This window comes from Toxotes jaculatrix, chromosome 4, assembly GCF_017976425.1.
Source record: "Toxotes jaculatrix isolate fToxJac2 chromosome 4, fToxJac2.pri, whole genome shotgun sequence".
In the NCBI taxonomy this organism is placed as follows: Eukaryota; Metazoa; Chordata; class Actinopteri; family Toxotidae; genus Toxotes; species Toxotes jaculatrix.
The window spans coordinates 24,315,485-24,329,828 of NC_054397.1; the positions used below are offsets into that span (position 1 = coordinate 24,315,485).

A 14,344-nucleotide genomic window follows, 5' to 3' on the forward strand; every position below is an offset into this window, starting at 1 on the left:
AAATAATATAATACATGGCGACTAGAGATAGACCCATAGACATAATGTGTGCTAAATATACACTGTACAGTGGTGGTAATACACTGTGTTGTAGTATATTAGAGCCATACAAACTTTCAAAGATCACAATAAACTGACGTATAACAGATACAGCAATACATAATATCATAATAAAGTCCAGCGGAGCAGTTTGTCCTGTTACAAGGAAAAACTATATTCTGTCAGAGGAGTCCAATGTACAGGGTGATGGCAGCTGGCAGGACTGACTTCCTGAAGAGTTCCTAGTTGCAGCAGAGCTGAGGAAGCGTCTAAAAGTGGAATTTTCGTTATTAGTCTAAATTGTGTTGTGGCATAGATTTTCATTAATACAGACTATTTTTTAAATTGGGATTTAAAAAAGGGGACTTACATTATACAGCAAACTAAAACAACCTCCATTTTGTTCATTTTGTTTTTCTTGCAAAATCACTGGACTGAGAGCTCGGTGTTTCAAAATTCCTCTAAAAACAAACAAAAAAGCGCCAATATTTACAACTACGAAAATTTCGACGTACAAGCTTTTATTGAGCACATGAACGCATCAGACACCAACTCTGCTCCATGATGTCAAAGTAAAAGCTTATTATCTGTAAATTCTACCACAAATGCTCCGTGAACACAGTACAGACGTAGATCTAGGTCATAATAGGTAAAAACAGGCAGACCAACATGACAACCATTTCACTATAAGTGTAAGAGAGCCCAACGAAACACAGAGGTTCCCCCTGCTTTTACTGTGGCGAGTCTAATGCACTTCCGGGGTAGAGTTAAAACAATATTGATGGCGGCCACATGCGTGTCGGAACAGTGGCATTGCGGTTGTGAATTAAATTAAATTTAAACCTGCAGCTACACAAAACTCCAGAGAATGAAGGACACTCCTCTGTCCAACTGTGAGCGGGATTTCCTGCTTAAAGCCATCGAGGAGAAGAAGGTGGGTCGTTTCTCAACATGTCCCATGTTTCTGCTCCGAATCACAGTTTTAAAGGTTTGACATGAAATGAAAGGGTTCCGTGTCATTACTTCGCAGTGTTTATAGGTTTTAGGTCATGCGTTCCTGGTAGTAGAGCTGTCCATGTCCAATAAAGTATCCCAGAGTAGCGCTAAGACAAAGTGCTGTGTTAGGGTTAGTTTTTTCTTTTACACTCACCTGTTCTGAACTGTCCCTGCAGCGCCTGGATGGACGGCAGACCTATGACTACAGAAAGATAAAGATCACGTTTGGCACGGACTATGGATGCTGCTTTGTGGATCTGGGGAAAACCAGGTGAACCTCTGACCAGATCTTTTTCAAGTCTTTGCAATGTCCACCTGGTGAAGCCATTTGTGTTTAACACTTTCCACCTTCATATCAGAGAAATGCTTTCACGAGGTTCAAAATGAGACTGTTCATTTCCAATTCATACAGAAAAATTCATTCTGTCTCACATTAAAAACACTGAGTTTTATGTTTCATGATACTGGATGATGAATGTGCTGCACCGCACAGGGTCATGGCTCAGGTGTCCTGTGAGCTGGTGGCTCCTAAAGAGAATCGACCAAATGAGGGAATCATGTTCTTCAACATCGAGCTGTCACCCATGGCCTCACCAGCATTCGAACAGGGCAGGTGAGGAAAAACTGAAGACATTATGTCTGTATTTATATTTCTGATAATACATTATATGTACCTTGTTCCCTGTTGATTCCTGGTAACATGTCTTTTCACATTTTTGTTTGTTTTGTTTTTTTATTTCAGTGGAGTTCAGAGACATATTAGACTTGTATTGTGTGTCCTTCATTTAATCGAGCTGTCAGTGCAGGAAGTGTAAATCGCCTGTGGGGCTATCTTTCTCTCCAGACAGTCTGAGTTGTCAGTGAAGCTAAACAGACAGCTGGAGAGATGCTTGAGGAACTCCAAGTGCATAGATACAGAGTCCCTGTGTGTGGTGTCGGGAGAAAAGGTAAAACACACACACACACACACACACACACACACACACACAACCTCACACATATACAAAAGAAAAAAGACAACAGAAACCTTATCACTGTGATGATGGTGTGTGTGTGCAATCAGGTGTGGCAGATCAGAGTTGATGTTCACATGTTGAATCACGATGGGAACCTGATGGATGCCGCCAGCATTGCCGCTATCGCCGCTCTGTGCCACTTCAGACGCCCTGACGTCGGCATCCAGGGAGATGAAGTCACAGTGGTGAGTCAGCAGCCACTGCAGCAGGTGGTGCCTCTGCTTCTGTGAATCTACTGGGAAATACCTGACGGTGCAAACACCAAACTGCTCCATCATATGATTGTACTGACGGTTAGAGGTGGAACTTTCCTGGTGTTCTACCACTGATTAATCAAAACAAAAATAACGCAGACAGACTTTATAAGGTAGATAAAACCGAAACTGTTTTCTTTTCTCAGACATTTTCTACTCTTCTTTGTGTTGGTTGTAATTTTGTATTTATTCCTGTGCTCCATCAGTACAGTCCAGAGGAGAGAGACCCCATTCCTCTCAGTATCTACCACATGCCCATCTGTGTCAGCTTCTCCTTCTTCCAGCAAGGGTAAGGAGCCACATTTAAATAGAAAACAATGGTTTGCTGTGAAAAGTACATGAAAGTTAAGATTTCGTTTTGTCAGACAACATACTGTCTACAATACAGGCACACACACAGATAGTGGTTTTGGGTATATAGGATATATAGGATAGCAATAGAGAAAGCTTGCTTTGATGAAACACAAACACTGCACGCTGTTCTACTTTCAAATTCAAAAATACAATCTTTACATCTGTCTCTGTTTCAGTGTCTGCTTTTCTTTCTTTTCTTTTCTCTGTCCCGTTAAATTATTTCATTTCCTTCTCTCCCTGTCTCCATCATCTACCCTTTGCTCTTTTATTTTGAGGCATTCATTGTAAGTGACACGCAAAAGTATTTCATTAGATACAGATGCTGCTCACCAATATTGAGATGAGCTTTGTCCATCCTCTTACTCACTCTTCTTTCTATGCTTCCTTTTCATTCTGCAGAACATATTTGCTGGTGGACCCCTGTGAGCGGGAGGAGCGGGTGATGGACGGCTTGCTCATGATCGCCATGAACAAACACAGAGAAATCTGCTCCATCCAGTCCAGCGGAGGTATCATGCTGCTCAAGGACCAGGTGAGTGTTGTATTGTCGTCATATTCGTTGCACTATGTACAAGATGAGATTACTTTTAATTTAATTATAGTGTTTTTAAAAACATCCATAGTTGCAGGAGAAGCAGCTCTATAGAACACACTTAATGTTCAGTGTAACTGCAGTTTTTCACCAATTCAGTGTTTGTCTTTGGTGTTAAAGGTTATGAGATGCAGTAAAATTGCCAGTGTCAAAGTGTCTGAAATCACAGAACTCATCAGCAAAGCCCTGGAAAATGACAAGAAAGCCAGGTGAGCAGCAGCGTCACCGTATCATACTAAAACATTAAACTGTGGACGCCCTGGTGTTTTATAAGAACTCTGTATTTTTACATTTTATAGGAAGGCAGGCGGTAAGTGTGGTTTTGCAGAGTCTATTCCTCAGGAGCGAATCACAGCTCTGAAAATAGATGAAACTCCGGTGGAGACGATGGATGTGACAGAAAAAGCTAATGACATCGTTCAGAAAACCGAGGCCACGCCTCAGACGTATCCTAAACTGAGCCCGAAATAACAACTGCATCAACTGCGAAAATGTAAAATCGTCCCTTTTTCTTCTGATGCTTTGCTGTACTGTATCTACTGTGGCTCCTTAACTGTACGTATCAGGGTACCATCCCCAGTGGTGCCCGCCCCAGGTGTGGGTCAGGTGGGACAGGGGCTGCAGAACACCTGGGGCCTGGAGGAGGAGGAGGCAGAGGAAGAGGAGGAAAATAACAACAGTGGTGAAGAACAAGAGGAAAAAGTAACACAAATGACAAAAAATGAAAAGGAAGAGAGAAGAGGAGGTAATTTTTTTTTAATCTTAGTTTCATTAAAAAAAAATTATATATATTATGTATTTTGTCTAAAGACAGACAAGAAAAGAACATCAACACATAAAAGCTGAGAAAGCAAAGTAAAATTTACAGAAGTGCTGCAAAAACAAGTGTTGCCCAAACATACTCTGTGCACTCTGTACTCATGTTTTGTACGTTTGGTGATAAATGATTATTCTGTGAGTATGTTTGAAATTCTTGAAAACTAATTGGGAATTTGTTTTGCCCTGTAGGAGATGTGGTTGAAATATCTGACAGTGAAGAGGAGGAAGTGGTCATACTTCATCCAGAGACACCAGGCAAAGCTCCTCAGTAAGTGAACCAGTCGTCTTTTATCTATAATGAGTTTGTAGTTAGCAGCTTAGAAGGTATGGAAACAATACAGAGAGATTATTTGTTTAAACTTTTTATATCAGCATTTTTTTTTTTTCCAGAAATACAAGCTCCAGTTCACACCAGAAGGGGGCAGCAACGACCAAGAGAAGACAGAAAAAATGAAATATTTGTGCTCACTGCAGCCTGCAGATATCTGTCCGTGTACAGCAGAGCAAGACCCTGCAGCAGCTCCTCATGATAAAGACTGTCCTTGTTTAAAATGGTTCCTGTCTGTTGCAACAGAGAATTGGAATCAAATAAATATTACAGTACAGAAACACCCTAAAGTGTTGGATTCCTAACATGAGAACAAAGTTTACCTCTGCTGGGAGCCTTTTGATGGCTTCCAAAGCAGATTTTGCCTATAAATGTAGAGAGCATGATTTGTTAGAGTCTATTTTAACGATGGAAAATGTAAAATGATGATGAAAAAACATTCTCAGTCACAGTTTGGTGTTTAGCAGACCTTAACACATCACTTATGTTTGCAAAGTGGTATATTTTGTAATAAATGGTCTGTGGGGCTGATGTGAATCAACATTAAAAGAAAAATAAATAATTGTTTTTTCTAAGTTTCCTTGGTTGATTTCCCCCCTCCCCAATAACATACAGTGGATAGAAAAAGACTACACACCCCTATTAAAATGCTAGGTTTTTGTGATAAAAGAAAGTGAGACCAAGACAAATCATTTCAGAACTTTTTCCACCTTTAATGTGACCTATAACCTGTATAACTCAATTGAAAACAAATCTTTTGGGGGAAAAAAAAAAAAATAATGTGGTTGTATAAATATGCACACCCTTAAACTAATACTTTGTTGAAGCACGTTTTGATTTTATTACAGCGCTCAGTCTTTTGGGGTAAGAGTCTATCAGCATGGCACATCTTGACTTGGCAACATTTGCCCACTCTTTCTTGCAAAAACGCTTCACATCTGTCAGATTGTGAGGGTATCTCCTGTGCACAGCCCTCTACTTTCAGTTGGATTCAGGTCTGGGTCATTCCAAAACTTTAATCTTCTTCTGGTGAAGCCATTCTTTTGTTGATTTGGATGTATGCTTTGGGTCGTGCTGAAAGTTCCTCTTCATCTTCAGGTTTCTAGCAGAAGCCTGAAGGTTTTGTCCCAACACTGACTGGTATTTAGAACTGTTCACTTTTCCCTCCACCAGTTCCAGCTGAAGAAAAACAGCCTCAAAGCACGGTGCTGTCATCACCACGCTTCTCTGTGGGTATGGTGTTCTTTTGGTCATGTGCAGTGTTATTTCTGCACCAAATGTACCTTTTGGAATTATGGACATTATGGTTCAACCTTGGTTTAATCAGGCCATAACACATTTTCCCACATGCATTTGGGAGACTTCAAATGTCTTTTTGCAAAATTTAGCTGGGCTTGGTTGTTTTTCTTCGTAGGAAAAGGCTTCCATCTTGCCACCATAGCCCAGATATATGAAGAATACGGGAGGTTGTTGTCACATGTACTACACAGCCAGTATTTGCCAATTCCTGCAGCTCCTTTAATGTTGCTGTAGGCCTCTTGGCAGCCTCCCTGACCAGTTTTCTTCTCATCTTTTCTGTGGACCATGGCTTCTGCTGTAAGATGCAACTAAGACTCATTTGGGGTTAATCAGAGGCACTTTAAATGATGGCAGGTGGCATGAGTTTGAATGTGATTGATTAATTTTGAACACAGCCACATCCCCAGTTATAAGAGGGTGTGTGCACTTATTTATTTATTTATTTTTATTTTTATTTATTTATTTTTACTTCTTCCCCAGAAAGATTTCTGTTTGTTTTTCAGTTGAACTGTACAGGTTATAGGTCACATTAAAGGTGGAAAGGAAGTTCTGAAATGATTGATCTTGGTCTTATTTTTTTACATCACAAAAATCTGACATTTTAACAGGGATGTGTAGACTTTTTGTATCCACTGTTTTGTCTCTGTGTAGTGTTGTTCAAGCCAAAGCACAACCTGTGGCTGGAAATGCAAATATTACTCTGAGTACTTCACAAATAGTCCCTGATGTTTAGCGTAATATCAAGAAACGTGATAATGTAATTGGAAAGAGAATCGGTGTACCCAAAATGATTTTCACGCTGAGGTGTCCTATGTATAATTTTTTTTTTTACTGTATCACGCTCCATCCTTCACACAGTAAAACATTAAGTACTGTTGAATATAATGCAGTGTTTCACTCCCTGCCATTCTGTAAAAGGTATAAAAGCATATCAAACAGGATTAACGAGAGTTTCACACTTAGGGAGAAAAGGAAAAACACAGGTTCCACCGAGATTTGAACTCGGATCGCTGGATTCAGAGTCCAGAGTGCTAACCATTACACCATGGAACCGCTGGGTAGCACCATTTTCTGTGATATTATTTCACGAGTTCATAAAATACCAGTTCAGTTGTCCTTATGTTGGCAAACATTTTGTGCTGATGCACGTGTGACCCCGTAATACACTATAAAAAGAACTGTGTCTCTCGTTGTGACCAGCCTTATACAGTTGTGGTAGAGTGTGTGGGTCAGCCAGCCTGTTGTTATTATTTTATTGTTTGACAACATTATCTAGGGTTACTGGGGTTAGAATAGGGTGACCGGATTGTATTAGCATAGTTGAACAAATGATCAAACCCGCATTATGCGCAAAAGACATAGTGGCCCGTACGGGGATCGAACCCGCGACCTTGGCGTTATTAGCACCACGCTCTAACCAACTGAGCTAACCGGCCATGCTGCGATTCACTGCCGCTCCATTGAAATACTACGACATCAACTGTACACAACATGCTTTACAAGATGTATAAGTTTTGTAAAGTAAAAGCATAGGTGTTTAATATTTTACTAACGCGCATTGAATACAGTCTATGGACAGAGAGGAATCAAAATGCAAATTCTTCCCCTGATGCTCGATAGTCTTTCTTTGGTCCACAAATACCTACACATGAGACATGTTCAAAACTCTAGAAAGGCAGTTGTTTTAGTTCTTTAAAGTAAACCAGGAATTTAATATATAGCAAAAACATAAGGAAGTGGTTACACAAGTTAATTTCAAACAATACTAAATCTGCACACAGAAAACAGTAAGTCCTAAGAGATAATTATACTTTGTACATCACCAGGGGACCTACTTGCAATTTGAATGTCTTTGTATTGTGATTGTAGTTAACAACAAGTTTCAGTCTGAATGTGCCTTTGTATGAAAGGATATATCTGGTAAATGATGGCAGTTGGTTTGTGGTAATCTGATTTACTAGGAAAATCCTTATGTTGATACTGCATCACTACTACACTATCAACTGACACAGTAAAGACCTTAAGGTGGGTCCTGCTTTATTGGTTGGTCTTGAGGTATGGAAAGGTTCCTGTGTCTAATCTAACCTTAAATAATAGTGATAACTTGCTGGGACTGTGAACATTTTAGCGTAGGAAAACTGAACATGATCCACATACGGGGTGGATGGGGGGATTTTTGCCACAGGCTGCACAAGCTGGTTAATTTGGCCATTCATATACTGTATCTGATTGATGTGTCACACAGACATGCCTCATGCCATTATGTAAATCCAGTGGCAATGAACTATACAAACAGCAAGTTGAAATGATTTGTATTACTGTTTACTCAAGTTGTTAACAGAATGATTTCTCTCCCTCTGAGCAATTAGTACAATGTGTACCGGTCAGTCTCTGCCAAAAGCTTTACATATGTAACCACTTCACAGATTAAACCACACAATGTCTTATTTGTTAGGTTGAACGGAAACTTTAAAGGTTTTAAAGAATATGCACAGATGTTTCAAGGGAATAATGGAACCATGTGACATATAGGCTTGAGACTACTATTAAGAGAGTATTAAGTATTAAGAGATACTTTATTAATCCCAGTGGGGAAATTCGTTTGTAGCAGCAGTCACAAGGAGCAATAAATACACTCTATAAAGGAAAAATAAACTTGGAAAAGAAATACAATATATACAGGAGGGGGTCTTATATACACATACATACACACATAGCAGCAGAGTAGAGAGAGCAGAGGGCAGTATCCTGCATGAAAAGGTGCTACACAGCAAAAGCCAGAGCCAGGATTAAATGTGAAGAATCATACATTTTTTGAGTGTCTCATCAGAACATTTCAGTGAGGTGAGATTGTGTAACCTGTTTAGAGAGTGATATCTTTTGGCATCAAAGGCGTTAGCACTAATGTGTGAGAATGATATGTTTATGGTTGTGCCATTAGTGGGATCATCATAAATCAAAGTGACTTACAGCATGCAGGTTGTATGAGGTGATCATCCCCCTATTTTCTGAAGATCAAACCACAAAAATGACACTTGGTATGACCCAGTGTGTATATAAAGGAAAGGTACTCATATAAAATTGCTGCTGGCAGTACAGCACTTTAAGTAAAATAGCTTTGAGGGGATAGTTTTCTCTCATGGTCTGGCATGTTTACACAGGGTGAGAGAGTGGAATTTAATATATGGAGGCATGTTAGTTGAAAAGTAATGATGGGAGAAAAAAAAAACGCTGGAGAGGAAGGAGTTGAAGGAGGAGGATCGAGAGCAGGGACATGTTTCTATCTCAGCTGTCATGCTATATGTACAATGCGCTTGAGCCTTTGGCAGCTGATGATGCTGACAACATTTTCAACTCACAATCATGTGAGTGTAACTCTTGACTTGCTACAGCTGGTAGGAGAATTGATCTTATGAAGGCAGACTTGCAAATTGTACATGATCAAAGTGGCTTATTGGCTGGATCACAACCAAAGCTGTAACCACCCTTTTCTGTACATTGCAAATCAAGAGTACTGTGGTTGACACTGAAAAGATTCATAATGATAGATTTATGATGTTAGAAATGATTTATTGAACAGTCTTTCACATGAAAAAAAAAAAAAACCCTGCAACAACTCACAGTACAGCTAATGGTAACAGAATCCATGAGTCATTTTATAATGTATAGCTCAGCATGTCTCAGGTGTTGCTACATGCAAGGTTTTATATTCCAATAATCATTGACGTCTTTAAAATAAAACTGTGCTCTCTCAAAATGTTTTTATCCTACAAACACACATTGACTAGAATCACACCCCACAACACACAGAGGTGTGTTAATGCATATGTAACTGTGTACATGACAGTGTGTGTGGTTGTGTGTTGAAGAGGAGTGGCCCTGCAGTTTTCATGGTGTAGCGTGGTCTGTTGTCCTAATAACGTAGGACTCCTATTTGCTTATTTGCTCACAGGTGGAGTGTTACACAGTGGCATGAATACAAACAGTAAAACCTATTGAGAAACTCATATCTAGATTTCACGGAAGTCTCAGGTGTTTGATAATGAACCTTACACTGATGCAAACTCAAACACCACCCAAATGAAGGCCGTAAGCAGCTACTTTGTGACATATCAGGCCGGCGCACTGTGTGTCGTCATTTGTTTGTGCTTATTTATGAGAGTGTACACATGTTGAGAGTTGCAGCACATGGCACTGAGGGAGCCTTGCTCAGCCATATCAAGCACACTTTGAGGTCCCCATCTTAATTCTTGCTCATAAAGTGTTGTGTGACTGTGTAATCCTGTCTCTAAATACCTCTCCTCCTTAAGAGTTCAGCACTGCTTCAGAGGAAGCAGTTTTTTTTTTTGTCTTTTCCTTCTGCTTGACTGATAAGGAACAGCGAGTACAGCTGTATTTTCTTCACATAGGCACACAAAGAACTTACACCTACACACACACACACACACACACACACACATATGCACACACACGTGCAGCCCAATAGCTCAGTCAGTGGAAAAGTACTGGACAAAGCACAGAGTGTGACTGCACGCCAACCCTCATCACTACCGTCAGTGTACTCGGTGTATTAAATGACACACAGGGATACTGTGTGAGATCAAACTCATTATTTGACCACTCCATGTATCAGCAGTGTAGTTATCACAGTCATAACAGCCACTATAGTACATAATGTAACAGTTAGAGAGCTGTCAGGGGTTTTAAGGTGGTGGTTAAAGCAGTTACATTGATTCTGGTGAGATGTGATAACTGTAAACCCTGGACTGGCTTCCTTTGCAGCTTTGCAGTTTTTCAAGTGTGTCCAAGTGCATGGAAAAATATCAAATCTTCAAATATAAGAAATGACAACATGTAGCATGCTGGGTATCAACATGATGGTCTGAGGCCGGTGTTTCTAGAGAGATCCAAAACGAATTTGCAATGTAAAACTGACATGAAAATGTAATATAATTGCAAGATGGTCAGACTGACCAACGACCAGTTAGTATCTCTACTTTTGATACCTCTGGTGCATTTAGCTGATAATACTTTGCTTTTACCCAAATACAGTTTTAAACACAGGAGTTTTTTTAAAAATAGTGTGATACTGCCACTTTTACTTTCGTAAACGAAGAAGAAGGAATACTTTTTGTGTATGTGTTGCAATGGAAAACAATATAAACATTCAGAGAAAAAGGGGCATGATATGTGATGTTACAGTCCTCTGTCCTGAGCATAAGCTCTTTTTTTTTTACCTTTAAAAGGCACTGATTCAGTTTTTATTAAGCTGGAGTGAGTTGGTGCATCTACAGGACTGGGTGGTAATTATCAAAAATCCTGTAGGGGTAATTGTGTCCATTGTCCCTCACACGTTGTACTTTGCATTGCTAACAAAAATTGTATTTCGGACTCTTAAATGTCTTTTTCCTGTCTTTCATGCAGACACGTGTTTTCCTTCATTTCCATACAGTTCAGAGACCTTGAAGTCACATGTTGCACGCTGACATAACTTTCCAAATTAGTTTCCACCTGTGATGTCCCAATGATCAAGAAATAAATGGAAACCAAAGGGTTAGTGTAAGGTTGAAAAAAAAAAAAACAAAAAAACCCCCAAACCTTTAACATTTCAGGTCCCACTCTGGACAACAATCAGTAATAATGTTGAGTATGTCAATCAACAAAAACATACAAAAACCCTCTTATGATGATTTAAATTTCATTCTCAGCACTGACTTGATTCACGCAGACTCTGAAATTACTCATGGCATTGATACCACCCATCACATGAATACACGATTGTCTGTGAGTGAACAACACATTTCAAGACAGAAGTGGTCAAGATAATTATGAGTAATAAGAAGGTCTGGTTTGGCAAAGTTTCAAAAAGGATTTTCTTCCTTAAGGGGAGATGGCATTGCTGTGTTTCTCTCCTTTCTGGGAAGAAGTCCTGACCCTGGCCTGAAGACTGGGATGTCAGTTCTCAAATGACCGGGGTGGCTGACACTTCAGACCAGCTGCTGAGGACCACTTAACAGGGACAGAGGAACATCATGGGGACAGGATCCCAAAGAAATGAGAGAAATGGTTTTCAGATGAGACAACTAGAGAGAAGAACAGAGTCAAGCCAGAAAACTAGAGGACAGAAGAGTAGAATGGTCATAATATCTTCTCACGGCTCTCTGGTCCATAATGAAGACGTCTGAGCTTTGCCACCGGAGAAATAAAAATAGCCTTTGCTATTAACATGCATGCTCACGTAAAATTTGTATGTCAAGCTAACAAAATAATGATTATGCCAGCTAAATACCATTCACACAACCTGGCATTTTAATGTTCTTCATCACAAAGTACTAACACCTTATGGCTGTCAGATTAATATTAGCTCATTCAGCTAACATTACAATTTTCTAAAGATGTCTGGCAATTATTTTCCTGGCCAGTCCAGTCCATCTCTTTTTATTTTATTTGTTTTATTTTTAGGGTATGAATAGATCAAAATACGATCCACTCATACCCTTAACAGTGGCTGTGCCTATAAAGAATAATGTGCTGTGACATTTGTTTTTCAGGGAAACCATCTCTGGGTTATACCAATTAGCTGGGGAACAGCTATAATTAAAAGCAACAGTATCCTTTGGTTTGAAAGATGAGTTCCTCCTCCTAATTAGAGGTGTTTGTTGACTGCATCCACCTGTTATAAATAGCATTAGAGGGAAGTAAGAGTGTGTTCCTTTTCCTCCACTGAATTGGCAGGTGTGCTCTTTGTTTTAACAAGAGGCCACTTCTTTTTATTTTCATTTAACTTCAACACAATGTTTAATCTTTTGCAGTAAACTGAGGCTTCACCAATCAAAAGAGCATTATTTTATGCCTCCTTTTAGCATTTATCCTTTGCTGAGGTAAAGCTGAAATAATCAACAGACCAATTTTATTTGTTCCAAAGCTGGACCATTTTTTTTATGTTTAGAGTTCCACAGTGAACTATTGCATGTTGGACAAGCCAGATATAAGTGAAAGAACCCACACAGGGGAGGAACCCAGTAACACAAACAGAGGGAGAACCAGGCTCAACAGTTTCCTTCAATTTTCCAGTCCTTAACAAAGTCATGCAGGCGATGAATGTCTAAGCCACTCCACATAGTTGGTTGTTTCGCCCCAAGCTCAAGTGTCATCTTAGTGGCAAACTGTTGGACCAGAAGCGATAAAATGAAACTTGGTCATATGATAGCATTTGCACTTAAGTAGACTGTATTAATAGTCCTGTTTGGGGTGTTGATGGCCACCAGACAAAGTGTTGGTCTTTGTGTCATGCACAGATTTACATGAGGTTCTTAGTGTTTTAAACATGATGGGACTGTTGTGTGGCATTTTCCAGAAAATTGCAGTTTTCTTAATGCTTGCAGTTTAATCTCCAGTTTATTTCTGACTACACAGGCTATTTTTACTGGATTTTTATAAAGATCCAATAACTACCACCAGGGGTCACTACCTCTGAAAGTATCAGCCTGTCCAGTTTTGGAACTGTGGGTCATTAGTCTGTGCTCTGTATGTGTGTGTGCGCGCGTATGCGTGTGTGTTGTGCTGTTATCCTCCCCACCCAGGTGTGTCTGTTTGACTACTTAATATAAAGTCTTCTCTTATGATTCATTCAATAAACAAATGAAGATAATGCACAACCCTGCAGGTTGTTGGCTTTAACCACATGCTCTTACTTGTCTGAACAGATAGTGATCATCTAAAACACTTCTCTCACATGTCTCAAGCAAGTGGCATGCTTCACTGAAACTGGTTTGACAACTGGTGTTCAGAATCAAAGAATACCAGTTGTCAGTGGTAGTGGGAGCTTTAAAGAACGACTAGGAATCAGTCTTTGTTTTGTGTCTTTCTGTGGGTGTTTTGCATCTCATTTTGCATCTCTTTGGGGGGTTGTTGTGTTGTGTCTCTTTCAGGTCGTTTCGGATCTGTTTGTGGTTGTTTCACATTAAACAGTCTCTGTAGCTGTTTGAGTTAGTCAGCAAGAAATCCAGGGGCTCCTGGTGGGCCTGGCCAGTAATCCATCCATAAATACTAACAGGCCAGCCTATCACCTTCTGACTCTGGTAGGTGGCCCTGGGGAGTGGCCAATCAGATTTCAACCCCACCCCTGCTAGAACTATAAGACCAAGGCATAAAGACACATGACTGGATGGAGCAGATCTGAGCTACATTAGCTATTAGCTACACTCTGGAGCAGGTTTTCATCCAGGATGAATGTACATTGCTGCATTCATCTTTCCCTCTATCCTGACTAGTCTCCAGTTCCTGTCACTGAGAAACATCCCCACAGCATGATGCTGCCACCACCATGCTTCACTGTAGGGATGGTATTGTCCAGGTGATGAGCGGTGCCTGGTTTCCTCCAAACATGACCATTTTTCTGTACCCTTTCCCAGATTAGTGCCTCGAGACAATCCTGTCTCAGAGGTCTACAGACAGTTCCTTAGACTTCATGCTTGGTTTGTGCTCTGGCATGCACTGCCAACTGTGGGACCTTATATAGACAGGTGTGTGCCATTCCAAATCATGTCCAATCAACTGAATTTACCACAGGTGGACTCCAGTTAAGCCACAGAAACATCTCAAGGATGATCAGTGGAAACAGGATGCACCTGAGCTCAATTCTGAG

At 40.1% G+C, this 14,344-nt stretch overlaps 1 protein-coding gene and 2 non-coding genes across 3 annotated transcripts; 1 reads left to right on the forward strand and 2 right to left on the reverse strand.

Moving 5' to 3' along the window:
• Positions 1-811: 811 nt before the first annotated feature.
• exosc9 (exosome component 9) lies at positions 812-4,973 on the forward strand. The gene is made up of 12 exons (XM_041036254.1): positions 812-973; positions 1,212-1,306; positions 1,529-1,648; positions 1,880-1,982; positions 2,099-2,236; positions 2,512-2,594; positions 3,059-3,191; positions 3,372-3,460; positions 3,551-3,697; positions 3,818-3,996; positions 4,260-4,338; positions 4,461-4,973. The coding sequence occupies exons 1-12, from the start codon at positions 908-910 to the stop codon at positions 4,522-4,524; spliced, it is 1,296 nt and encodes a 431-aa protein (XP_040892188.1). The 5' UTR covers positions 812-907; the 3' UTR covers positions 4,525-4,973.
• A 1,705-nt stretch (positions 4,974-6,678) lies between these two features.
• Positions 6,679-6,750, reverse strand: trnaq-cug. Its single transcript has one exon. It is a non-coding gene; the product is annotated as a tRNA-Gln (tRNA).
• A 309-nt stretch (positions 6,751-7,059) lies between these two features.
• trnai-aau lies at positions 7,060-7,133 on the reverse strand. Its single transcript has one exon. It is a non-coding gene; the product is annotated as a tRNA-Ile (tRNA).
• Positions 7,134-14,344: the final 7,211 nt, after the last annotated feature.

What these genes read in the sequence shown, in the direction of transcription:
- exosc9 (XM_041036254.1), top strand. Translation starts at nt 908, where the DNA reads ATGAAGGACACTCCTCTGTCCAACTGTGAGCGGGATTTCCTGCTTAAA. An exon ending in GTGGATCTGGGGAAAACCAG is followed by an intron (nt 1,307 to 1,528) that starts GTGAACCTCTGA and finishes TGCACCGCACAG; the next exon opens with GGTCATGGCTCAGGTGTCCT. An exon ending in AAAGGAAGAGAGAAGAGGAG is followed by an intron (nt 3,997 to 4,259) that starts GTAATTTTTTTT and finishes TTTGCCCTGTAG; the next exon opens with GAGATGTGGTTGAAATATCT.